This window comes from Propithecus coquereli, unplaced genomic scaffold, assembly GCF_000956105.1.
Source record: "Propithecus coquereli isolate 6110/MARCELLA unplaced genomic scaffold, Pcoq_1.0 Scaffold241, whole genome shotgun sequence".
Taxonomy (NCBI): Eukaryota; Metazoa; Chordata; class Mammalia; order Primates; family Indriidae; genus Propithecus; species Propithecus coquereli.
This window is the reverse complement of record NW_012147964.1, coordinates 2,775,096-2,801,100: the sequence shown is the minus strand read 5'-3', so window position 1 is coordinate 2,801,100 and position 26,005 is coordinate 2,775,096. Positions and strand designations below refer to the sequence as shown.

Sequence of the window (26,005 nt, the reverse complement as noted above, 5' to 3'; positions counted from 1 at the left end):
TCCCTCACAGCCAGCCTGTGCACGTTGTCGGGCTGGTGGGTCCCACCCGCCACAGGACCTGCCCGCCTCCTGCCACCGCGACCGAGGAAAAGTTGGGCACCCAGGTGGGGAGGCCAGAGCCACCAGCCTCGGGTGCCGTCCCCACCCCCAGCGCCAGGTGGGCACACGGGCCCTGGCTCCTACCGCGGGCCCAGAGGCCACCCAGCCTCCTGGACAGGTGAGTTCCTGCCCTGCTCTGCCCTCTGCCCTGCAGCCATTGTCCGAACTGGGCTCCCCGACCTCAGGGTCCTGGGACCCCTCAATGGCCTCCCCCTGGCTCCCCAGGAAGCAGGAAACTGACACTCCTGCGTGGGCATCTGACATAGTTTCCAAGGGATTATCTGCCCGGCAGTTACTGCCCCTGGCGGCCTGCCCAGGACGACGTTTGTGAGACTTTTAAAAGGGTCATTGTTGGCCCAGGTGCTGCGGGGGGTGGCAGGGTGCCGAGGGGCACAGGTTGGGCTCTGATCCCCCAAACTGAGGAGAGGGAAGGGATGTGAGTTGGGGGTGGGAAGGGGAGCTGGGTTTACCTCCTGCAGCCTGAGACAGTGGCCGGGAGGTGACAGGTAGGGCAGGCTGGGACCTCACCCGTCCCCCCGAGCACCCTGGAAGTTACTAAGAGCCTCCAAGTTTTCAAACAACTGCGGCGCCCACCCCTCTGCCTCCCGATCTCACTGCTGGGACCTCCAGGAGCTTTCGGGGGTGACGGGGCGGGGATGTGAGCTTTACTCCTTCTCTGGGGCAGATGTGAAGGGTCAAGGAGACCCCAGATCTGGAGAGGGGAGGGGCCAGTGGCAGGAGTTTTTTCTGGGTCATTTGCTCCCAAAGGGGAGGACAAAGGGAGCTTCCCGGTGAGCCCAGTGTCTGATTGCACTTCAGGTCTTTGTCCGGGAGCAAGAGGTCCCCCCCGACCGCCCCCCGGGGACCAGGGCCAGGGAGGCACAGGTGACAGGTGTTCACATGGTGGGGCACAGAGCTGGCCGGCATTTGGGGTCATGGCGGGGGGGGGTTGCGTGGCCCCGCGGAGCTCTCGGGGAGCTGTGGGGGTGGGACACACCTCTCTGCTGTCAGATCCCACCCCTCCGCCTGGGTTTCTGTCTGGGCCTCCGTTTTCCACTCCATAAAATGGGGATAGTGAGAGTCACCACGTCCCAGGGCTGTCGAGAGCAGGAAATAATCACGACTCTTGGTCATGCAGGGGTGAGAGTGACCTGTCCCACCCCACATCGAAACTCAGGGCACAAGTCCAGTCCCACTGTCCCTCCGCCTCCCTGTTTGACGGATGACGAACGCTGGCTCAGAGAAGGGCCGCCACTTGCCTGGGGCTGCACAGTAAACTAGAAATGTCAGGCAGACGAGAGTCCCAATGCAGAGCTGCGGGGAGGTCTGGCCCCCGCCAAACGAGATCTTGAAAAAGTACAGGCCTGCCTGGCTCGCGCCTCTGTGTGGCCCTGAGTGCCGGGGAAAGTCCGCAGCGGGAGCTTGGGTGCCTGTTCCTCCTTTCCAGACCTGGCGGGGCTCCCGGGCGGCAGTGTTTGCTCAGGGCGGAGCCTGACACCCTTTGGAATGGGTTGAGGTTAGTGGAATACACGGCTGGGGGGAGGGCCCGCCCTGGGAGTGAACTGGCATTTATTGAGCACTTACTGTGTGCCAGGGGTGTCGTTACCAGGCCTTGGCAATTCAGCCAGCAACGAGACAGACCAAGCTTCCTGCTCTTGCGGGCCTTATACTGTGGTGGGAGGAAACAGACAAGAAACGTAATAAATACGTAAATTGCATCACAAATAGAGGCGTTTTCTAATTATAAGTAGGAGGATTGCTGAGTGATCTTAGAGGAGGTGACTTTTGAGCAAAGACTTGAAGAACGCGAATAGTTGGCCCAACTGATACTGGGAGGAAGGGCAGTCCAAGGAGGACACAGCCTGTGCAAAGGTCCTGGGGCAGGACACCCCTGGTGTGTTGGAGGCACCTCGAGGAGGCCTGTGTGGCTGGAGCAGAGTGAGGAGGGGGAGAGAGGAGGAGGGGAGGGCAGGGAGGGGATGGGAAGGTCGTGCAGGGCCTGGTGGGTCCCAGGAAGGACTTGGGCTTTGACTCCGAGGAAGGTGGGAGCCATGGAGGGCTGTGGGCAGAGGAGGGACGGGCGTGACTTAGGTGCTCACAGGTGCCCTCTGGTGGCTGCTTCTGAGAGGACAGACCATGGGGGGTGAGGGTGGAAGTTGGGACCAGTGAGGAGAGGACTGGGTTGGTCCAGGTGGGCGATGCTGGGACTGGAATAGGGGGCAGAGCTTTAAATGCTGAGCTAAAGCCTTTTGGTTTTATGATGTTAAAGGATATTTTTCCCCAAAACATAAAATCATAACTCATGCAAATATAAAACAAACAGGTGCTTTATGAGTTTCCTGAACTCATTAATGAACATGGTAACTAGTAAGATTTTACAGCCTGCTCAAAGGAGAATTTTTGTTTTTGAGACAGAGTCTGACTCTGTCACCCAGGCTGGAGTGCAGTGGCGTCATCATAGCTCACAGCAACCTCAAACTCCTGGGCTCAAGCAATCCTCCTGCCTCAGCCTCCCAAATAGCTGGGACTACAGGCGTGCGCCACCATGCCTGGCTTATTTTTTCTATATATTTTTAGTGGTCCCATTAATTTCTTTTTATTTTTATTAGAGACGGGGTCTCGCTCTTGCTCAGGCTGGTCTCGAACTCCTGAGCTCAAACAATCCGCCCACCTTGGCCTCCCAGAGAGCTAGGATTACAGGCGTGAGCCACCGCGCCTGGCCCCACACCTTGTTAATTTTTAAAAACTTTTTTTTTTAGAGACAGGGTCTTGCTTTGCTGTCCAGGCTGTACTGAAACTCCTGGCCTCAAGCAACCCTCCTACCTTGGCCTCCCAAAGTGCTGGGATTACAGGTTGAGCCACCGCGCCAGAACTGCTTAAACTTTTGAGCCTCCCCCAAAATACTGCTCAGTGTCAGACCTGGAATCCCCATTTTGCAGATGAGGAAACTGAGGTGGGGGCTAGACTTTGTGCCAGGCACTGCTCTTTCCCCCTGCTGCAGAGCTTCCTTCTAGAGCTCGGGCGTCCTCCCATCTTAGGGGTAAAAACACCCTCCGTGGAGTCCTCTGAGCTGCATCCCACACTCCAAGCTTCTAGAAGTTTCTATGGCCCCCTTCTGACCTTCCTTCCCATCTACACCAAAGTGCTCCCTGTGTGGTTCCCCAGCACCCTGACATTGCCAACCCTGGGACATTCTTCAGCCCTGAGGTGCTTTGCGGCAGAGCCTACACACCCAGAATCTGTCCTTCCTCAAAGGCTAGGCTGCCCTTGGGACCCACAGAGCGGGTGTGTCCTGTCGCCCGGCCGCCTGCGTCTCAGCTGCAGCCTCGCCTCTCCACACAAGTTCCCCAAAATCTCCCAGGGGCCCCCTGAAAACCATCACTCCCGCCTAGCCATGCAGGACGCATCAGATAACCCCACCCTGAGGGACATTCTACAAAAGACGTGTCCCGTCCAGACCGTTAAGTTCATGGAACGAGGAAAGACACACACGGTCACAGCCCAAAGGAGCGTGAGGAGACGTGATGACTAAATGCCATGCGGGACCCTGGACAGGGCCCTGGGGCAGGAAAGGGCTCGAGGGGACACCCGGGTCCTGACTGGAGCTTCCTGAATAGGGATGTGGCAATGTTGGTTTCTCAGCTGTGACAAATATAGCATGGTAATAACGGAAGACGTTCATGTTTGGGGGAATCGGTGAGGCGTGTAAGGGAATTCTGTGTATTTACTTTCCTGTAAATTTAAAATTAGTCCAAAATAAAATGTTTATTAAAAAATAAAATAAAAGCCAGGTGCGGTGGCTCACGCCTGTAATCCCAGCACTGTGGGAGGCTGAGGGAGGAGGATTGTTTGAGGCCAGGAGTTCAAGACCAGACTGGGCAACATAGCAAGACCCCATCTCAAAAAAAAAGTGTTTTAAAAATTAGCCAGGTGGCACATGCCTGTAGTCCCAGCTACTCAGTAGGCTGAGGCAGGAGGATCACTTGAGCCCAGGAGTTGGAGGCTGCAGTGAGCTATGATGACGCCACTGAACTCCAGCCTGGGTGACAGAGTGAGATCCTGTCTCTTAAAAAATATATATATTGGTACCAATGTTATTAAAAGAAAAAATTAGAATAACTACAGCACAGCAGGAATAAGAAAAAAGAGTCAATAAACACCTTGCAGTCTCCCGGTACGGCTTGGGCCTTCCCACTTCCGTCTGCACTGGCTCCTTGGTGACCCCCCAGGAACTTCTCTGTCCAGCCCCAGCTGCCTCCCCCACCCCCACCTTGTCCCATCCCAGGAAGCTTCCTTCCCACCTTCCCGAGGCCCCGACGCCCACCTGGGAGTGGATTCCCTTCTCCTGCCACAGCCTGTCTGTCGGCCAGTCTCAGGGGCTCTGCTTCCAAATGCTTCCAAATCTGCCCACTTGTCCCCTGCCCTGCCTCTGCCTAGCTGGCCCTGCCATCGCCCACCTGGGCCAACGCAGTCGCCTCTGTCTCAGTCCCCGGTTCCTGCCCTCCACCTCTGCATCTGTCCTCCCCGCAGCAGTCGCCAGAGGGCGCCTGTGAGCACCAGAGTCAGGCCCGTCCCTCTGCCCACAGCCCTCCATGGCTCCCACCTACCTGGTGGTCAAAAGCCCAAGTCCCCCCTGCAGCCCACCAGGCCCTGCACGACCTGCCCTGTCCCCTGCCCTCCCTCCCCTCCTCCCTTCCTCCCCCTCCTTACTCTGCTCCAGCCACATGGGGCTCCTGACCCTGCCTCCCACACGCCAGGCACAGTCCTGCCCCGGGGCCTTTGCAGAGCTGTTCCTCTGCCTGGAACGCTCTCCCCAGATCCCCCCACGGCTCCTTCCTCACCTCTTGCAGCTCTAACTGTTCTCTGCTCGATTCCTCTCACCTAAGTCACACCTATCAAAACCAGTTCTCATCTCTGGTACCACCTCCTCAGGGAAGTCCCCCATGCGCCCCTGGCCCGGGTAAAGTCTCCCTACCGGGTGCCGTCGGAAGCCTGCCTTGCACTTTTTAATTTACACGTGTGATTTTTCAATTATTGTCTGTCTCCGCGAGGACCAGGGGCTTCCACTGGGTCTGTCTCATCAGCCCTGCAGGCCCCATGGCGGTGTACACAGAGGGTGCTAAATAAATACTAAAGAATGAGCCCAAGCCCGTGGGGCTGCAGAGCCCTTTCAGGGCATTCTTGGGTTCCGGTCAGACCTGTTAGGCCGCAGACAGCATCTCAGCTTGGTCCAGCCCAGCAAAGCCACCTAAACGGGAAGACCCCAGGCCCTGGCATACACCCCCCAGGGCTCCCACCCTTCCTGGGGGCCGTGGCCCACAGGGGGACCTCAGCCCAGGCATTGCTCTCTCTGAGCCTCAGTTTCCCCCCAAGTACCCAGAAGGGGGTTGAGCAGGGTCATCCCAGCGATACTTCCGGGACCCAAGGTCCCCTGCACCCTCCCTGCCCCACCCCCTCTGGCCACGGTTGCACTGTCCCCTCCTGCTTGAGGTTGGCCCTGCAATTTCAAGTGGAAAGTTGGTCCCTGATCAGATCTTGTCATATACTTGGCGCCTACTGGGGGCTTGAAACGTTTTTTGTTGAGTGAATGACTGAGTGGATGAAGAATGAATGCGTCAGCGAGGTGGACTGATGAAAGGCAGAGCTGTCATTCCTTACGGTGATTTGGAGGTCAGGGGTGGTGGTCTCAGGCCTGTGGGGCAGCACCAGCCATGCCCCTCTCCAAAGCCCTGGATTTGAACACAAGGTTGGATGACGGGTACTAGGGAGCCATTGAGTGTTCTTTTTTTTTTTTTTTTTTTTTTTTGAGACAGAATCTCACTGTGTTGTCCGGGCTAGAGTGCTGTGGCGTCATCCTAGCTCACAGCAACCTCAAACTCCTGGGCTCAAGCGATCCTCCTGCCTCAGCCTCCCGAGTAGCTGGGACTACAGGCATGCGCCATCATGCCCGGCTAGTTTTTTCTATATATTTTTAGTTGTCCGATTAATTTCTTTCTATTTTTAGTAGAGACGGGGTCTCGCTCTTGCTCAGGCTGGTTTCGAACTCCTGAGCTCAAACAATCCGCCCGCCTCGGCCTCCCAGAGAGCTAGGATTACAGGCGTGAGCCACCGCGCCCGGCCCATTGAGTGTTCTTGAGCAGGGCAGCGATATGACAGCAGAGCAGCAGGTGGCTGGAGGAAGACTACATGTCCTGGGACAGCTGCCCCCCTTCCTCTCATAGAGGGGTTTAGGGTGGGGCTTCTCTGCTTTGCTCTGTTCACATTTGGGGCAGGATCATTCCACCAGCTTGGGGCACCTGCAGGCCACCTGTCCTACTTTGCCAGACCCAATCAGTAATTCTTCCCGAGCAATGGCAGCCACGAACCCAGATGTGAGCGGACCAGCAGGTGACTTATGTTTTTCCTATGACTCATTAAAACAAACACGCACCTATTTAAAAAAAAAAAACAACTTTGACTTTGTTCCACCTACAATCTTTTTTTTTTTTTTTGCGCCACCTGCTGGTGGCTGAACGTCATACCGGGAAAGGCTGAGCGGCCTGTAGGTACACAGCATTCGTTCAGCAAGGCTTAGCTCCGTTAAGTGTGTTTTTACCTGGGGTCAGCAGGGGTCGTGGAGGGAGCTTGGGGCTGCAGCAGCCCCTGCTGTGCAACCTCCTGCGAGCCTGGGGACATCTCTGGACACGACTTCATCATCCATGAAATATCTGTGACGGATGCTCGGATAAAAACAATAGCACTAACCAGCCAGTGCTTAGGGCGGCATCTTCTGCGCATTCACTCGTTTAATCCTTTGAGGCTGGTACATTATTATGCCCATTTACAGACGGGGAAACTGAGGCACAGAGTGGGGAAGTGGCTTGCACGAGGACACACAGCTAGGAGGGGGCAGCAGGTCACATCTATGCTAGGCCCCCTTTAATCCTCCCAACCACTCTGTGACATAGGGGGTATTATTTTCCCCAATCACAGAGGTGCAAATTGATGCACAGAGAAGGGAAGGAACTTGCCCGAGGTCACACAGCAAATAGGTGAGAGAGCTGGGATTAGAACCCTCCTGATCCTGAGGTTCCTAGTGGATCCCTAGAAGGGGCTTCAGCAAAAGTTTATTGCCTCGGGGGGCCTTTGGAGGCCCCTGCAGGGCTAACTCTGGCTGACAGGGGCCTCTGGACTAGTGTTTCGGGTAGAATAGCAGGGGAGGGGTTGAGAAAAGTCACGTTTGCGGGCCTCAAAGATTTTGATACTGTTGTCTTTTTCACTTAGCAAACTCTTAACCAACCTTCAAAACCCCAATGCCCCCCTCCTTTAAGAAGCCTTTCCTTACCTGCTACAGTTTCTTCTTTGCCTTCCCCTTTGCCACGACCTAGGACTCCTCTCCCCGCCCGGCCCTGACCGGAGGCCGCTGGGAAACGGTGTTTATGCCCGGATTTGAGCCTTCAACCTTGGGGCGGGGTCATGCACAGCCAGGCTCGGGGTGAATTTTTTAATAGTAAGGAATGTGTGGGCGGAGTCTCCGCCAGCCCCGCCCATCCAGGTGACTTCGTCCCAGGTAGAGGGTTTCCTAGGCGGGTCCTATCTTTGCTACCTTGGGAATCTTGGAATTCCGGGCCCCAGGGCGAGGCTGCGCTGGGTGGGAAGGAAGCCACGACCTTTGCTCCCGCCCTGCCCCTTCCCTGCCCTCCTCAGCTGGGCACCTCGCCCCGTGCAGGTGTGCTGGAGGCCCGGGCACAGGACAAGTGCGTGGCGGCCGCTTGGCATCTTCAGAAAGTCCATGACCCTGGCCTCCCGGGGCCTCAGTTTCCCCTCTGTGAAATAGGGTGAACCTCCGGGAGATAAGTGGCTGAGGCGGACCCGCCCTACGCTCCGGAGGTCTCGGGCCCTCGACAAACCCCTCATCCGCGCCCATTTCGCGGAAGGAAAAACCTTCCACCTCGCAGACTCCGCTCCGAGCGCGGCGGGGATTCCTGCCGGGTCTTCCCTGCGGCCGCGCCCGGCCGGTCTCCAGCCCTGGCCGCGGGCAGGTGCCTGGCTGGGCGGAAAACCCGGCCTGGATTTCTCTCCCCGGGCCTGGAGCCTGCGACGGGAGGAGCTGTCGGGAGGGGACCGAGGCGTCCCGGAGGCGGGTCTGGGTAGGGGCGGGGCCGGCCGGGGACCTGGAGGAGGAAGAGGGGCAGGTGCAGCTGGGAGCTGTGGAGCTGGCGGGAGGAGGGCGACAGCCGGGCCCCCACCCCGCCGGGACCCTCCCCCGCGTCCCCCTCTAAGCCGGGAGGGGGCCAATTGACCGTTTCCAGGCACCCCCTGGAGCAGGGGCGCTGGAGAGCCCCGGGGTGGACCATGGCGGTGAGATTCCAGGCGAGTAGCCCGCCCAGGAGGGAGGGGGAGGGGACCGGGCCGGGGTGGGGGCGAGGCGGGGTTTGGGAGTCGGACCCAGGACCCCAGAACACCCCCTACCTACGTAACAGATGGGGAAACTGAGGCTCACGAGGATGCCGTGGCTAGCCCGAGGCTGCACAGCGAATTGCGCCCGTGCCCCCCACCCCATCCCCCGACCCACAAAGGCCACCTCCTCTGCCCCAGGGCCGGCCTCCCTTACCCCGCAACCTGGGTTCAAATCCCGATTTTTCTGCCAACTACGGCTGTGTAACTTTGGGCCAGTGAGCGAGCCCCTGTCGAACCTCATCTGCAAAATGGGCGATTGTCATTTTAAAGAGTGGGCGGAGGATTACAAGAGATAAGCGTGTTTGAAGAGCCTGGTGTACACAGTAGGTGCCCAGCAGAGACGCTCATGCCCGTCCCCGGAGGTATGCAGCCGGCTCCGCTTGGGCGCTGTGGCTGGGAAGGTGGGCAGTGACTTCTTTTGTGGGCTGGGCTGGCTTTGGTGCATGTGGAGAGGCTGCGCGGCTGTTTCACCATTTATTGGGTGCCGACTGTGTACAGAGCTGTTCGAGTGCATGACCCGGCAGAGGCAGCAGTTGGGACGAGCATCCCCATCGCTCTGTCTCTGGAGGGACCTCAGGGTCCAGGCATGGAGTTCCACGCCCCCTGTGCCCCACCCGCTCTTCACACCCCCACATCCTGGCTCTCGGACTGGGCCCAGAAGGGTAGGCTGAGCCCGCCCTGGGTGTGTGGCTAGCCCCAGGCCACATCGCCCCAAGCCCTGGGGCCAGGCAGTACTGGTTCCTGCCACCAACTCCTTCCAGACGACAAGGAAAGGCTCTCAAGAGTCTTGTAACCTCCCCCTCTGCCATTGTTCCGGGAGGTGGGGCGGGGACACGGAGAGGGGCCGGCCACCTGGGAGCCACGTGCCCTGCAGCTGTGTGACTTGGTAAAGGCTTGTCCCCTCTGGGTCCTTCTGGGGCATCTCTGCTTCATTGTTTGTGTCCAGCGTTGGGGTGGGGGGACAGAGGGCCAGGCCCCGCGTCTCGGAGCTCACCTTGACAGTGGTGGGGCTAAGGGGATTTAGGACCTCAGGACATACCTGGTTGAGTTTCTAGTGAAGTGGTTTTTTTTTTTTTTGTAGAGACCAGGGTCTCACTATGTTGCCCAGGCTGGTCTTGAACTCCTGGCTTCAAGTGATCCTCCCACCTCTGCCTCCCGAAGCGCTGGGATTACAGGGTCACGTGAGCCACTGCACCCCACCCCCAGTGCCTTTTATTTTCAGCATTTGCACAATCTTCAAACTCTTCTCCACCGTGGCTGGTCCTGTGGGGGACAGTGCCAGGGTCCTAGCTGGCCCCTAGCCCTGCCCATTAGGAGAGTGTGGGGCAGACACAGCAGGGTTCTGATGTCCCAGGCCCCCATAATCACGGTCAGGCCAGAGGGAGGGATGTAAGACGTGTGTGTGGGGGTCAGGGCTTGAGGACTCATTTCCTGGAAGAAGAGACAGTGCCATTAGGGCTGCGCAGGCTGAATAGGAGTTTGCCGGGGGGGGGCCCTTAAAAGGAGTCCCAGGAGGTGCTGATCGGCCGATCAGCTGGGGCTTAAGTGCTCAGAAAGACACGCTGTGCCTTCACAGCCTCAGAGGAAAGACCAGAGAAAGATGGTTTTAAAAACTAATAAACAAATCAGGGAAGAATGATATGGTACCAGAGAAGACTGGTCAGGTGGGGTAGTCCAAGAGGGCCTCCTGGGGAGGTGGCATTTGAGCCAAGACCCCAGTGGCAGGGGCCAGCTATGCAGAAGTCCCTGGAGGGGTGTCGCAGCCGGGCTGAGGTGGGCTGCGGGGTCAGGCTTAATCCCGAGGGGGCATCGGGAGCCCTGGAGGGTTTTAGACAAAGCCTCTGGTATCCATGGAGACGAACCCACACAAGCTAGGACAAGCCGGGGCAACCTGCGCGCTCCCCTTCCTGGGGCCCTGGTTCCCTAGGGGCTGTTTCTTAAAATAAAACCAGGACATCAAAGTTCCAGGGGGCCTATGTAGTGACATGGAGTATAACATGAAAGCAATTAAAAAAAAAAAAGACTATTCTGAAAAATAAGTTCAGAAGAAAATAATAAACAAGCAGGCGGCTGCTGTATCTTGGCGGTTAAGAGAGAGGGCGCGCTGCTGTGTGACCCCAGGCAAGTGGCTGAACCTCTCTGGGCCTCCCTTTCCTCCCCTGCAAAGTTGGACTAGCAGCAGTGCCACTTGCTGAGGCCACCGTGAGGATGAAACAGATGGGTACTCGCTCGCGGCGGGCGAGGACGAGTGTAACTTATTAATATGACGCAAAGGAGAAAAGCCATTGTTTTCCCCGCGAAAACATCTGCTGCCATTTCTGGAGGCTCCTTCTGCTTCTTCATGCGTTGGTTCACGCCCTCCTCCTGCACCCTAACCCTGGAAGACGGGGCAGGGGTGCCCATTTTACAGATGGGGAAACTGAGGCTGGGAGAGACACGGCCACAGGGCACCAAGGGCAGACAGCGAATTTAAGTGTTGATCCTGAGCAATGACCCCACTTCCTAGGAACTGTGGGGCCCCCTCTCTCCCTGGTGGCCGCAGGGCCCGGCCCTCAGCTGTTTCTGTCCTGTCCACCCGCCTTGCCTTTCCCGGGGAGTCAGGAATGCTGCTCTCCCGGGAGATCCCAGAGATTGTAAGGAAAGGCACTGGAGTGTGCCAGGGGCGGGCCCTGGGCAGGGAGAGTCGCCCCCCTGCTGTGCGGAGCCTGGAAACTGGTCTTGGGGAAGGGGAGTCACTGCTGAAGGCCCCTCCCCTCCCACTGCGCTGGGCAGGGAGGAGAGGATGGGGGTGTGGCCAGGTGACCTTGCACCTGAGCCTGGCGGAGCCTGGTGTTGTTATCTATACCATGGGCACGAAAATAACAGAATGTAACAGAATCCACACCTTCCCCAGCCCCACCCTCCGTCAGCTCTTTTGCCTCGGCAGATGACTTCACCACTCCGTGCCTCGGTTTCCTCGTCTGTAACAGGGAGATAACAGAATGCCCCTTCCACGAGTGAGTTAAATGAGATAGTACATGTAACGCAGCTGGCACAAAGAAAGAGCTTCATGCATTCATTCATTTATTCAGCAAACGTGTTGAATCTCTGCTGTGACCCGGGTGCTGTTCTAGGCAGAGAACAGAGAACTGGGCTGTGACCCAAGGCAGACAGACATCTCTGCCCCCCGGGGCTGATATTCTACACATGGACAGTGGACAGATAAAATGAAAACCAAGCAGGCCAGGCGTGGTGGCGTGTGCCTGTAGTCCCAGCTACTCGGGAGGCTGAGGCAGGAGGATCGCTTGAGCCCAGACGTTCAAGGTTGCAGTGAGCTATGATGACGCCACTGCACTCCATCCTGGGTGACAAAGTGAGACCCCATCTCTCTATAAAAAAGAAAACCTAGAAAATATCAAAGGGTGGCAAGTTCTGTGAAGGAAACTATAGCAGGAAAAGGTGGATTAGGTGGTCTGTTGTGGGGGGTGGTTAGAATTCTAAACAGAGTGGTCAGGGATACCTCACCAAGGAGGTGACATTTGAGCAAAAGAAGGTGAGGGATTTGGGGTAAAGTGTTCCAGGCAGAGGGCACAGCCCGTGCAAAGGCCCTGGGGCACGACTGCACCTTGTGTTGAAGGCGCAGTGAGGAGGCCCGTGTGGCTGGGGCAGAGGGAGCTCCCTGTGCCTGGCAGGCCTGGCTAGGTCCTCCCCAGGAAACTGAGCTGGACCTTCCACAGGGAAAGGGACCAAGAACTTGCCTTTTCTCTGCTTCTGCTACTGTTCAGTTCACTTAAATCAGGGCCTCTCTCCCTGGGCGCTACTGACATTCAGAGCTGGATCACCCTCTGGGGTGGGGCCGTCCGGGGCACTGCAGGTGCTGAGCAGTGTTCCTGCCTCCACTCGCCCCATGCAGGGAGCACCCCCCACCCCATCGTGACAACCACAAATGTCCCCAGACATTGCCCAGTGTCCCCTGGGGGGCAGAGTCACCCCTGTTTGAGAACCACTGGCTTAGACCCATTTTGCAGATGAAAAACTGAGGTCCCGAGAGAGGCAGCAACCTGCCCACAGGCTCCGCCCACGGGTGTGTCAGAGCCAGACTCCCCACCCAGGGTTGAGAACCTCTGAATGCTCCGATGACCGACCCCTGTTCCCCTGGACCAGGTGGCAGACATGGAGGAGCTGACCATCTGGGAGCAGCACACGGCCACGATCAGCAAGGTGAGGCCTCCCTCTCCCTGCCTGGGCGCTGAGGGCGTGGCGGCCTAGTCCCAGCTGGAAGGAGGGGAAACGAAAGCTCTTCCCGTCTCTCCTCCTCCTCCAGGACCCCCGCCGGGGCTTCGGCATTGCGATCTCCGGAGGCCGAGACAGGCCCAGTGGCTCTGTGGTTGTGTCCGACGTGGTGCCCGGAGGGCCGGCCGAGGGCAGGCTACAGTAGGTGTCCAGGCAGCTGGGTTCTGGCAGGCGGGGGACCTGTGCGGGCAAAGCCAGGAGGCTGCAAAGTGCCTGGCACCTTCCGGCACCGTCAGCACAGGGCTTGAGCTGGCAGCAGGACTGTCACCAGCTTGGCCCTTCTTTTCCCTAAGGCACTTCCTGGTCCTTCCTGGCAATTCTTGGGGTCAGAGTGGCTCCAGGGCCCTCCTGGAACATAAAGTCCTGGAAACCTTTTTTTTTTTTGGCAGGAGGGAAGGAGACCCAGCATTCTGAGCCCTGGAGGAGAGGGAGAGGCTCCTGGGAATTATGTTGATAAAATGGCTCTGGGCCCTGAGTGGCTGATGGGTGATGTGGCTTCGCCCAGCCTAGCACTGGGGACCAGGCTCAGAGGCAGAGAGAGAGAAAAAATATGAAACGCAGACAGCAAGGGAGGGGGCAGAAAAGCAGAACGGGGGACTTGGGTTAAATGTCTTTGTGAGCCTGGGGACACCAACGAATTAGAACCAGGCCTTGTAGACCCAGAGGTGCCAGGGACCCTCCACAGCCCCGCCCCCTGTGAGGCCGCCTCTCTGAGACCCACCGTCCTGCCCGCACAGGACAGGGGACCAGATCGTCATGGTGAATGGGGTCTCCATGGAGAACGTCACCTCCTCCTTTGCCATTCAGATACTCAAGACCTGCACCAAGATGGCCAACATCGTGAGTGGGCTGCCGGGTGGGAGGGGGCTGCCCCCGGGGCCATCCCGTGGCCGGGCAGAGCCTCCCCTGTCCCCTGCCTCCGGCCGGCCCCTCCTGTCCACTCCCTGGACAGACAGTGAAGCGTCCCCGGAAGATCCAGCTGCCGACCACCGGGGCCAGCCACCCCAGCCCCAGGCGCCGTGACTCGGACGAGGAGGACGCAGACCACGGCCAGGGCTACGAGGGTGACTCGTCCAGCGGCTCCGGCCGCTCCTGGGGCAAGCGCTCCCGCCGGCCGAGGGCTGGCCGCCGGGGCCGGGCTGGCAGCCACGGGCGCAGGAGCCCGGGGGGTGGCTCCGAGGCCAACGGGCTGGCCCTGGTGTCTGGCTTTAAGCGGCTGCCACGGCAGGACACGCTCACGAAGCCGGTGAAGTCGGTGCTGGTGAGGAGGAGGGACAGCGAAGGTGAGCGGGGCGGCGGGTGGCGGGGCGCGCGCCCCCAGAAAGGGCAACACCGCTGTCCCGGCAGAATAGCAAAGACGTCCCCTTCCTGCTCCCTGGGACCTGGGCTGTGTCTCCCCGCATGGCGGGAGGGACTCTGCAAGTGGGATTAAGTCAAGATCCATGAGATGGGGACATTATCCCAGATGACCCGGGGGCCCAGTGTCAGCACAGGGTCCTCCCACGAGGGGGCAGGAGGGTCGGAGGCAGAGAGGCTGGAAGACGCTGCGCTGCTGGCTCTGAGGGGGGAGGAAGGGCCCCGAGCCGAGGGACGTGGCGGCCACTAGATCCTGGGAAAGGTGGGAAACGAGTTCTCCCCTGGAGCCCCGGGAGGGACCAGCCCTGCCACGCCTTGATTTTAGCCCTGAAAGACTAAAATCGCAGACTTCCGCCTTTGGACCGTGAGGCGACGCCTCTGCATTGTATGAGAGCCGCGGGGTTTGTGGCGATTTTTTGCAGCAGCCACAGCAGACTCGCGTGTCGTGCCAGCAATACGGTCGCTGTATCAGAATTCCCGTCATCCCGTCAGCAACAGGGATGCTGCTCCAGACCCTGTCTCCATTCAACGGCAGCATCGTGACCTCAGAACTCTGGTCATGATGTGACAAATGGCCTTGGGATGTCTGTTCATCTCGTTGTAATTTTTTTAAAGATATACAAGTGGAGAGTTTACTTGGGCCAAGCCTGAGGATTGCAACCTGCCTGGAGCGTAGACTCAAACTGCCCTGATTATTCACTCCTCCTAATTTTATTTTATTTTGTTTATTTATTTTTGAGACAGAGTCTCGCTCAGTCGCCCAGGCTGGAGTGCAGTGGCATCATCGCAGCTCACTGCAGCCTCCAACTCCTGGGCTCAAGCGATCCTCCTGCCTCAGCCTCCCGAGTAGCTGGGACTACAGGCATGCACCACCATGCCCAGTTAATTTTTCTATTTTTAGTAGAGACGGGGTCTCGCTCTTGTTCAGGCTGGTCTCGAACTCCTGGGCTCAAGCGATCCTCCCACCTCGGCCTCCCAAAGTGCTGGGATTACAGGCATGAGCCATCGCGCCCGGCCTATAATTGTAATAACAAGACTCACAGCTCAAAAGCTCTACCTGTGATGTCATTAATAGTGTCCTGTCGCTGAGCTGTGCGTTGCCACATCACTGACAGCGTGAGGACCCTGTACTCCATGTCCCCACCTGACCACCCCCGCCCCCCGCTCCCGTGGAGACATCACTAACAGCGTCGGATGTCAGTCCCATGGGGGACACCAGCGTTCTTGTTGTGACGTCATCAGGGTGCCGGAAAGGCAGGGTCCACACTTGGGTTCCATCCTTACAGCAGGAGGACACCCTCAGGCTCCAGTCTCCGGAGTCTTGCCTCAGTTTCCCTTCTGTCTCCTACAGACTTCGGGGTCAAGCTGGGAAGTCATATCTTCATCAAGCACATCACGGACTCGGGCCTGGCCGCCAAGCACCGCGGGCTGCAGGAAGGAGACCTCATCCTTCAGGTGCGCCTGGCTTCTCCCTGTCCCGTGGGGGCAGGCAGGGCCACTGAGTCACACGGCAAGGTCGGCGGAGCCAGGCCCCAAACCACTTACCTCTGGGCTGTTGCTTGTTTCTGAAAGATGGAAGACAGCTGGACATAAAACCCCCTCTCTCCCCAGCTACTGCTAATCCACTGCCAAACGTGTCTTTCTAGTATCCCCTTGGGGAATGGCCTTTGGCTGCAACCTGCAGCTGGTGTCAGAATCATGTGGCCAACTGGCTACCATGCTGATTTCTGGGCCCACCCTGGGCGGTTGGATGCTAACAGCCCAGACAGCCCCAAATCTTTCTAGATTTCGCCCCTGAAAATCTGTTTCTAGTGATTCCTCCTGTTGGATTTCCAAACTACTTTCAGTTGCTCGTTTCATGTCTCTGCAAAGTTGTCTGTTTCCGGTGACCCTGAGGAAATGTCTGTTTCTAGCGTATTGGGGCGGACACTAGAACAGTAACTTGGTGGGGGCATTAGAAACTCACATTCTCCTGGGTTCCTGCAAACAGACATTCCCAAGGGAAAATGTTAGAAATGGCTTCCTGGGGCTTGCGGCGGTGACACTAAGTTCTTTCTAGGAATTGTGTGTTTCTAATCCACCCTCAGATGACTGTTTCTAGGCCCCCCTCGAGATTGTGTTGTTATCCTCTGGAAGCAGCTACTCCCTCTCCCCCAGTTAGAATTATTTATAATGTCACCCTCAGATCTGTTCCTAGTGTCCCCGAGAAATTTCCACTTCTTGGGAAAAAGAAGAGTTGACGTGTTTCTAATTTTCTTCCCTCGTGTCCCCTACCCCTCTTGGAAAAGTGTCTGTTTCTAGAAATCTGTGGACAGTCAGTTCTTGCTGTGGTCTCCACTCACAGCAGGAATCCAGTTCTAGCACTTTCCCTAAGAAGTGTCTGTTTTTAGTTATCCGTGGGGAATGTGTGTTTCTAGTCTCCCCCCACCCAAGCTACCTGTGTCTAGTGCCCTCACCTCTCGTGAACCCGCTCCCTCTCTGCCGTCCTGGTCCCTTTCAGATCAACGGGGTGTCCAGCGAGAACCTGTCCCTGGGCGACACCCGGCGGCTGATCGAGAAGTCGGAAGGAAAGCTCACCCTGCTGGTGCTGAGGGACCGCGGGCAGTTCCTGGTGAACATCCCGTCTGCCGTCAGCGACAGCGACACCTCCCTCCTGGAGGGTGAGGTCGGGGAGCCAGGCCCCCGCTCGGGGTTGAATCGAGCGCTCCAGGCAGCGCCGAGTAGGGTCAGTAAGCCTGGCTGCAGCAGGCACAGAGAGTGATAGGAACTTGCCCAAGGCCACACAGCAGGCCAGGGCCAGAGCCTCCCAAAGATGAGTCTTCTAACCACGCCTTTGACTGTGGTCTAGGGCCCTTCGCTTAGAGGAGCCTCGATAGGCCCTTCCGTGAAATGGGTCCAGCCTGGAAGACGTGTTGATGGTTGATGAGATGCGCTCTCCCCCACAGACATCTCGGACCTCGGCTCAGAGCTATCGCAGGCGCCACCGTCCCACATCCCGCCACCACCCCGGCACAGGCGGCGGACCCCGGAGGCCAGCCAGACCGACTCCCCCGCGTACGTACCCCTGTCAGCCAGACCAGTCAAGCAGGAGGGGGAGGGGAACGTGGGGGTGTCTCTTTTCTAACTAAGGGTAGCCTTGAGGGTACAGTCCTATATTTCTAGCACATTCCTCAAAATTCCTGCAGCTGGCTGGGTGTGGTGGCTCACACCTGTGGTCCCAGCTACTCGGGAGGCCGAGGTGGGAGGATCACTTGAGCCCAGGAGTTGGAGGCTGCAGGGAGCTGTGGTGACGCCACTGCACTCCAGCCTGGGGGACAGAGTGAGACCCTGTCATCCTGGTTAGCGTCAGGCCTGAGTGTGGCAGATTTGACTCAGCCACCCCGCAGCTCAGGGGGTTTAAATCCAAGAGCAGATAAATTAAAAAAATTTTTTTTTAAAAAATCACCCCTCGACACCCACCCCTGCCTCACTCGGAATCTGTTCCCCTCCAGAGAGAGCCCCCAGCCTCGGCGGGAAAGGTCGCTGGATTCTAGATCCGTCTCGGAACCAGGTGAGTGCAGAGCATGTGGGCGGTGACTCTGAGCACCTCTCGCCCAATTTTTCTGATCCCTGCCAGCAGCGTTGTTCCAGGCTGAATGGGGGGAGGTTGGCATGAGCCTAAGAGGTCAGCCTTGGTTTGCTGAGAAGGAACAGAGGTGGGTGACGGTGCTCCAAGTGGCATTTTAGGGCCCCCTAAAAGGAAGGTCTGGGAGCTGGGCTGAGTCAGCGTGCTCAGGGAAAGAGCCTGGCTCGTCTGTTTCAGACTCGCCCAGGGAACGCAGCCGTGACATCTACAGGGTGCCCAGCGGTCAGAGCGTGGAGGATCGTGGGTATGTACCCCGGAAAAAAGCGCCCCCGCTCAGCTCTCCCACGTCCCAGGGCTGCCACCCCCATCAGCATAGCCCCGCTTTCCTGCGCCAGGGTGGCGGAGCGGGCAGGGCCTTTCCCAAAGATGTGCAGCACCCGCCCCATCCCCGCCCTGGTCTGACCGCTCCCCGCCTCCCCTCGCAGGTACAGCCCCGACACGCGGGTGGTCTGCTTCCCGAAGGGCGCGAGCGTCGGGCTGCGCCTGGCCGGGGGCAACGACGTGGGCATCTTCGTGTCCGGCGTGCAGGCGGGCAGCCCGGCCGACGGGCAGGGCATCCAGGAGGGAGACCAGATCTTGCAGGTGCCCTGGGCGTCGCGCCTGTGCGGGTCTCGGTCTGTGTGTCCCCCCCAGGGCCCACCCCGGGAGGTGCAGACCCCAGGGGGTGTTTCACACTCACGTTTCCCCGCCTGCGTTGCGGCCTCGTCCGCTGAGTCAGGACCGTGTCGTGACCACGTCGTGTCCCGACCACGGTGTCACGTCACTCCCTCTCCTGCGGTCCCCACACCCACACAGTCACTGTCTGCGCTAACCTCCCGCGTCTTGTGTCGTGACCTCGCCTGGGTCCTGCCTCCCTGACCGTGTCGTAACCGTCTGCCGTGTCCGCGGCCCCTCGTCGTGTCCCCATTTCTGTCCCTGCCCCGTCCCATCCCTGGCCTATCTCCTCTACTCCTCGTTCGCCAGATCCCGTCCCCACCGTCCCTCTCCTGACCTCGTCTGTCTCGACCTTGCAGTCTGAGTCCTGAGTGTGCGGTGGAGTCACCGCCCGCCAAGTTCCATGTCATCACCCCAGTGGCTGGGTGAAAACTTGTCCCCAGGGTGCCCAAAGGTCATGATTTTTTTTTTTTTTTTTTTTGAGACAGTCTCACTGTGTTGCCCGGGCTAGAGTGCCGTGGCATCAGCCTAGCTCACAACCTCAAACTCCTGGGCTCAAGCGATCCTCCTGCCTCAGCCTCCCGAGTAGCTGGGACTACAGGCATGCGCCACCATGCCTGGCTAATTTTTTCTATATATTTCTAGTTGTCCGATTAATTTCTTTCTATTTTTGGTAGAGACGGGGTCTCGCTCTTGCTCAGGCTGGTCTCGAACTCCTGAGCTCAAACAATCCACCCACCTCGGCCTCCCAGAAAGCTAGGATTACAGGCGTGAGCCACCGCGCCTGGCCTAAAGGTCATGATTTTTTAAAAAAATATTTCCACTTGAGTTTGCTTGTGGGATTTCAACCTTGACACACATGCCAAGACCCTGAAAGTGACACCTGTGCCCACTGACCCACTGTGTCTGTACATTGTCCCTGTCGTGACCCTGCGACTACGTCCCAACTCTTGAGCGTATCACGAAATCCCCCCGAGCTCAGGGCCATGAGCCCGTCCCCACGTCTTGGTGTTGACGTCCCACCACGACCTGCTGTCTGCGTCGTGGGCGCTGCGCCTGTACCTTGTCTCTGCGCCAAGACCCTCGTACCCCTGCGACGCCATCAGCTGTCTGGGTCACAACATCACACGGCCGCAGGGTGACGCCCCCGTCACAAAGCCACTCCCGACCGCCAGGGCCCTGACGGCCGCTCTGCAGGCAGCCGGGCTGGCTCTGCGCAGAGGAGGGTCTGGGGTCCATGCGCCAGCAGGAGGTGTCCTGCGTCTCGTCCCACCACCGCGCCGTCTTTCCGACAGGTGAACGACACGCCCTTCCAGAACCTGACGCGGGAGGAGGCCGTGCAGTTCCTGCTGGGGCTGCCACCAGGCGAGGAGATAGAGCTGGTGACACAACGGAAGCATGACAGTAAGTGCGTGGACAGAGTGTGTGCACGTCGTGGTCCCGGGGCACGTGGCTGTGTGGCCTGATGGTGAGCGCAGGCGGGTGGGCACGTCTGGGCCCGTGCACCCGTCACCCCGCTCCCCGGCCCAGCATGGAGAGCACCCCGAGTCCCCCCACGGTGGGGTTCCCCGCGGCCAGGCCCACTCTCCGGGGACAGCTCGGATCCAGGCGGCTCACGTGGCCTCCCCCGTCCCCCAGTCTTCCGGAAGATGGTGCAGTCTGGTGTGGGCGACTCCTTCTACATCCGCACGCACTTCGAGCTGGAGCCCAGCCCGCCGTCCGGCCTGGGCTTCACCCGCGGTGACGTCTTCCACGTGCTGGACACGCTGTACCCGGGCCCCAGGCAGAGCCAAGCTCGAGGGGGCCACTGGCTGGCAGTGCGCATGGGTCGCGACCTCCGGGAGCAAGAGCGGGGCGTCATTCCCAACCAGAGCAGGTGGGGACCGCTCCCCGCCTCCAGACTCAGTTTCCCTGTTGGAAATAGGCACGGTGGCACTACTTAGTGGCACTGCTGGGTCCATCCCAAGAGGCCTGCGGGGGGGGCTCAGGGTGGGACCCAGTTGGCAACTGTACCAGTCTGTATTGTTGCTGTAACAGGTGACCACAAACTCAGCGTCTTTAAATAACTCAGACTTATCCTCTGACTGGAGGAAAGTCCTAGAATCAAGGCGTGGCAGGGCCGGTCCCTGCTGGGGCTCCAGGGGAGAACCGTCTCCCGCCCTTCCCGGCGTCTAGCGGCCGCCGCGTCCCTCGGCTCGGGGCCCTTCCTGCCCCTCCAGAGCCAGCAGCGCAGCGTCTTCCAGCCTCTCTGCCTCCGACCCCCCTGCCCCTCGTGGGAGGACCCTGTGCTGACACTGGGCCCCCGGGTCATCCAGGGCGACCTCCCGTCTCAACGTCCTTAACCTAATCCCATCTGCAGAGTCCTTTCTGCCACGTGAGGTGACATGGCCACAGGTCCCAGGGATTAGGACGGGGACGTCTTTGGGGTTGTCATTCTGCCGACCACAGGGCTCAGTGCTCCCCTCTCCCCAGGGCGGAGCAGTTGGCCAGTCTAGAGGCCGCCCAGCGGGCCGTGGGGGCCGTGCCGGGCTCCTCAGCGGGCTCCAGTGCTCGGGCCGAGTTCTGGCGGCTGCGAGGTCTTCGTCGAGGTGCCAAGAGGACCACCCAGAGGAGCCGCGAGGACCTGTCGGCTCTGACCAAACAGGGTCACTACCCGCCGTATGAGCGAGTGGTGCTTCGAGAAGGTGTGGTGTGCGGCGGTTGGCGGGGCGGGAGCGGTCAGGAGGTGCTTGTGCACACGGTCACCAACCTCCAGCCGCCAAAAGGCATGGCCCTTGCTGCCCTCCTTCCACCCAAAATACCCACTTTGGGTTGTTTTATGGGGAGGAGAGAGATAGGAAGGGGGTTCATTCCTTAAAATTCAATTCCTATTTCCAACAGGAATATAATGCAAGGCATGTGTATAATCCTAAAAAAGAGAAAAATGGGCTGGGCGCGGTGGCTCACACCCGTAATCCCAGCGTTCTGGGAGGCCGAGGCAGGAAGATCACTTGAGCTCAGGAGTTCAAGACCAGTCTGGGCAATGTAGCAAGACCCCATCTCTACTAAAAATAGAAAAAATTAGCCGGGCGTGGTGGTGGCGCCTGTAGTCCCAGCTACTCGGGAAGCTGAGGCAAGAGGATCACTTGAGCCCAGGAGTTGGAGGCTGCAGTGAGCTGTGACCCTGTCACTAAGAACTTTGCTCCTCCCATCTTGTTTTCTCACCTTGCTGTGTGGCCCAAGACGGTGGAGGTCCCTCGACGACCACATTTCAGCCAGCGGCGGGGGGAAAGGGATTGAAGGCGGATAAACCACACTTTCACATGTCAATCATGCTTGCATCCCATTGGCCAGAACTTAGTCACATGGGCACCCCTAGTTGCAAGGCAGGCTGGGAGTTGTAGTCTTTGGCCAGGCAGCCATGCACCTACCTACATAGGCTATTACAATACAGGAAATGGAGACGTCCTTATACAAGATGCTGACAGTCTTTGCTGCACGTGGGATTCTGATTCTTGTTGTTTCTGCGCCCCTCAGCCAGCTTCAAGCGCCCAGTGGTGATCCTGGGACCCGTGGCAGACATCGCTATGCAGAAGCTGACTGCTGAGCTGCCCGACCAATTCGAAATTGCAGGTGAGAAAGCAGGTCCCCTGGTAACCTTGTTGGTGAAGCATTTCATCAATGCTTTTTTGAGGAATGTGTGTTAGAACAATGATGGCAGATACGAGGCAGATGGGCCACCAGTACCCTCTCCAGTGCCCGGGCTAGACATGCTTGATCAATCTTGGCACTGTTTGTCTGGATAGAACCTCAGAATCCTTCTGAACACAGATTGCCAGGTAGCCATTGCCAATTGAGACAAGGTGCCACCCGTTTCTTCCTGTGTTCAAGAGATGTTTATTGAACTACACCAATGAACAGGACAGGTAAGGTCCCCAGAGGAAACTAAAAATGAACAGGTGTAGTAACTCACACCTATGATCCCAATGACTTGAGAGGCTGAGGCTGGAGGATCGCTTGAGGCCAGGAGTTTGAGGCCAGCCTGGGCAACATAGCAAGACCCCATTGCTACAAAAAAATAGAAAAATTAGCTGGGCATGATGGCAGGCACCTGTAGTCCCGGCTACTCAAGAGGCCAAGGCAGGAGGATTGCTTAAGTCCGGGAGTTCAAAACTAGCCTGGGTAACACAGCAAGACCCCATCTCAAAAAAAAAAAAATGAACAACTACAGAAACAATAAAAATAGAGTAAGAGTTGACAATCTACAGCTCTCAGGCCAAATCTGGCCCACCTTCTATGTTTTGGGCCTAGAAGCTAACAATGGTACTTCAATATTTTAAATGGTCGAAAAACTAAAAAAACAAAACAACAAAACAAAAAACAGAAGATCACAAGTGCTGACAGGGATGTGGAGAAATTGGAACCCTCGTGCTCTGCTGAGTGCAGTGTCTGCACGTGGCCAATGGGCGCTGCTGCTGCTGTTAGAATTTCTCTCAAGGGCCATGGGGAGCCATGGTGGGTTCTTGAGCAGAGGAGGGGCAGGTCGCCATGAATTTGAGGGGCAAGGGGGCTGCCCCCCTGATGCTGCCGGTCACCTGTCCTCTCCACAGAGAGTGTGTTGAGGACAGACAGCCCCTCGAAGATCATCAAACTGGACACCGTGCGGGTGATTGCAGAGAAGGTAAGCAGGCCCATTTCATGGATGGGGAAACTGAGGCTGGGGCATCCCACTGCACATTCTGACCTGTTCTCACCCCACACCCCATAAGTATGGTCTCCCACAGGGCCCCCTTAGAGGCGTGGCGAGGGGGGAGGCCCAAGGGAGACAAAGTTACACAACAGCAAGCCCTGGGCAGAGGCAGAGAGACTCAAATTGGGGCTTTGGTGCCCACGATGCCATGGCCTGGGATGTTACCAACCCCTACCTGCAACATGCTGGCCTGTGGGTGTGAAAGGCTGGGGTCCACTCTGACCTCAGACTCTTTGTCTTTCTGTTTTTCTCTCTCTGATTTTCCCGTCTGTGGATGTGTTTCTGTCTCCACTGTCTCTTTCTCTGTCTCCTCCTCTAATTCCCCACCCCCTGCACCTGCGCCCGGGCCAGGACAAGCACGCGCTCCTGGATGTGACCCCGTCAGCGATCGAGCGCCTCAACTATGTGCAGTACTACCCCATCGTGGTCTTCTGCGCCCCCGAGAGCCGGGTGGCCCTCAAGGCGCTGCGCCAGTGGTTGGCGCCAGCCTCCCGCCGCAGCACGCGCCGCCTCTACGCACAAGCCCAGAAGCTGTGGAAGCACAGCGGCCACCTCTTCACGGGTATCGGGGGAGCTGGGTGTTGCGGGGTGGGCATGGGGGCCCGGGCCTGAGCCTCCGGGCCACACTGATGCCCCCTCCCCGCAGCCACCGTCCCCCTGCAAGACACGAACGATGCCTGGTACCAGGAACTCAAGGCCGCCATCCAAGAGCAGCAGACCCGGCCCATCTGGACGGCCGAAGACCAGGTGCCGGCACGTGGGCGGTGGGGACTCAGCGGCCACAGACACCACCTGGGCCCCGCTGGGTTCGCGGCCTCTGTCTGGAGTTGGGGCTTGGTCAAGGGTCGGCGTCGTGGCCAGGGTCAAGATCTGACCTGAGATTAGGGTCTCAGCCTGGTACTTGGGCGGCTGAGATGGGGGGACTCGGCTTTGGGAATGGGGTCTCCTCTTGCGGCTGGGGTCGAGGGTCGGGGCTCAGCTTAGATTTGGCGGCTCGGCCTTGGATCAAGGTCAGCGTCCGAACTCGTGCTGGGGTCAAGAGTCAAGGCTGGAGGGCGGGGTCTATTCGAGGTTGAGGGTTGGGGGTCTTTGCCTGGTTTGGGGCTGGAGTTGGAAGAGGGGCGTCCCAGGTTGGGGGTTTAGTCTGGGTGGGGGCTGCTGCTGGGGTCGTGGCCAGGGTGTCGGGGGGTCTCACCGCAGCATCCACGCCCACCTGCAGCTGGACGGCTCCTCGGACAACAACCTGGACCTCCCCCACCGCGGCCTGGGCGACAGCGCCGCCGACCTCAGCTGCGACAGTCGGGTCAACAGCGAGAACGAGGAGACGGACGGCGAGGGCGGTGTCTACACGGACGGCGAGGGCTACACGGACGGCGAGGGCGGGCCCTATACGGATGTGGACGACGGGCCCCCGGCCCCCGCCCTGGCCCGGTCCTCGGAGCCTGTGCAGGCGGATGAGCCCCAGAGCCCAAGGGATCATGGGACGATCTCCGCTCGCTGGGGCACCCAGGTGTGCGGGGCAGGTGGGGTGGTGAGGGTCTCGGAGGGGCAGAGACACACGCCGGGGGGCTGCCATTTTAACCCGAGCATCAGTGTCCTCACCTAGGACGCAGGGACGGACGGTACCAGACTTGACTTCACAGGGTGGCTGTGAAAACTCAAGGCGTGGTCCCCGTCTTGCCACATAGGAGTTGAGTGTTTTAACAGTGACAAGTGTTTGTTTAGCGCTTAGTATACATGGGGCTGCCTGCACCTTTCTGTGAATCCAAAGGCAGCAGACCCCTTCCTCCAGACCCTCTCTCGTGATGTCCCTGGGGTTGTGCAGTGCCCAACCTGCTCAACAGTCCGTGGCAGCCTGCTTATGGGGCAGCCACCATTTTAAGCACTTTACGCACATGGAGTTGCGACAACAGCCCTCTGAGGAGGTGCACGGATGAGAAACGCAATTCCGCCGTGGCCAACAGGCTGGGAGATCTTGGCTAAGGCCTTTTCCCATCCCAGCCTCGGTTTTCTCACTTAAAATTGGGGGCGACCGCAGACATGCTGGGGAGTCGGAACGTCCGTGGGCAGCGCTGCTGCAGCAAGCACAGGGGGGTGGGATGGGGGTAGTGGTACTGATCTCTGCTTATCACACTTTGGGGGTAACTATGAACCTCCTCTCTCTCTCAAGGTGGGCACTCGCCACCCCCAGGGTCAGTGGAGACAGGACAGCATGCGGTAAGAGCCCTGTACGCCAGGTTGGGGGCCCTCGGCCCTTTCCCTGGTCCTGTGACTTTGGGGTTGAAGAGATCTAGAACCAAGCTATGCCTCCAAAGTGCTCCTGGCCTAGTGGGCATGACAGAGCCTGACAGAGCCACTTTATGCTGTGTCGTCAGGGGCAGCATCTTCCTGGGGGGACTGGGAAGGCTTCTTGAAAGAAGGGACATTGCAGCTGGGGCTCTGAAGGGTGCATAGGAGTTTGTTAACAAGGCCCTACCCATGAATGGCCAGATTCGCTCATCTCTGTTCACACTTGCTGTGCCTCCGTTGATGGTGGACAAATTTGCGTCCTCCCCCTCACATCACCTGTCCTATTTCCTGACCCCCAGGACCTATGAGCGAGAAGCCCTGAAGAAAAAGTTTACACGAGCCCGAGATATGGAGTCCTCTGACGAAGATGGCTACGACTGGGGCCCGGCCACTGACCTGTGACCCCGCCCAGGTTGCCCGCTGGCCCGTCCTCCCTGGAGCTGGGACTTGGCTGCCCGTGCAGAACCCACAACCTGCCTCCCTCTGCCTGGTCGTTAATAAACAGAGCACTTTCGCAGCATGGGCTTCTAGCGGCTTCCAGG

At 58.6% G+C, this 26,005-nt stretch overlaps 1 protein-coding gene across 2 annotated transcripts; it reads left to right on the top strand.

Annotated features, from left to right (window-relative positions):
- Positions 1-25,982, top strand: TJP3 (tight junction protein 3). 2 transcript variants are annotated; one of them, XM_012646305.1, is made up of 21 exons: positions 1-217; positions 12,682-12,738; positions 12,842-12,951; positions 13,548-13,650; positions 13,763-14,093; positions 15,518-15,621; positions 16,667-16,826; positions 17,112-17,220; positions 17,658-17,716; positions 17,969-18,035; positions 18,217-18,373; positions 19,741-19,849; positions 20,084-20,321; positions 20,918-21,129; positions 21,962-22,057; positions 23,035-23,105; positions 23,526-23,736; positions 23,821-23,921; positions 24,394-24,684; positions 25,345-25,391; positions 25,763-25,982. In XM_012646305.1, the coding sequence occupies exons 2-21, from the start codon at positions 12,691-12,693 to the stop codon at positions 25,863-25,865; spliced, it is 2,727 nt and encodes a 908-aa protein (XP_012501759.1). In that variant the 5' UTR covers positions 1-217; positions 12,682-12,690; the 3' UTR covers positions 25,866-25,982. The 2 variants fall into 2 exon arrangements, with proteins under 2 accessions (XP_012501759.1, XP_012501760.1); XM_012646306.1 differs by having other exon boundaries at positions 12,546-12,738.
- The last annotated feature ends 23 nt before the right edge of the window (positions 25,983-26,005 follow it).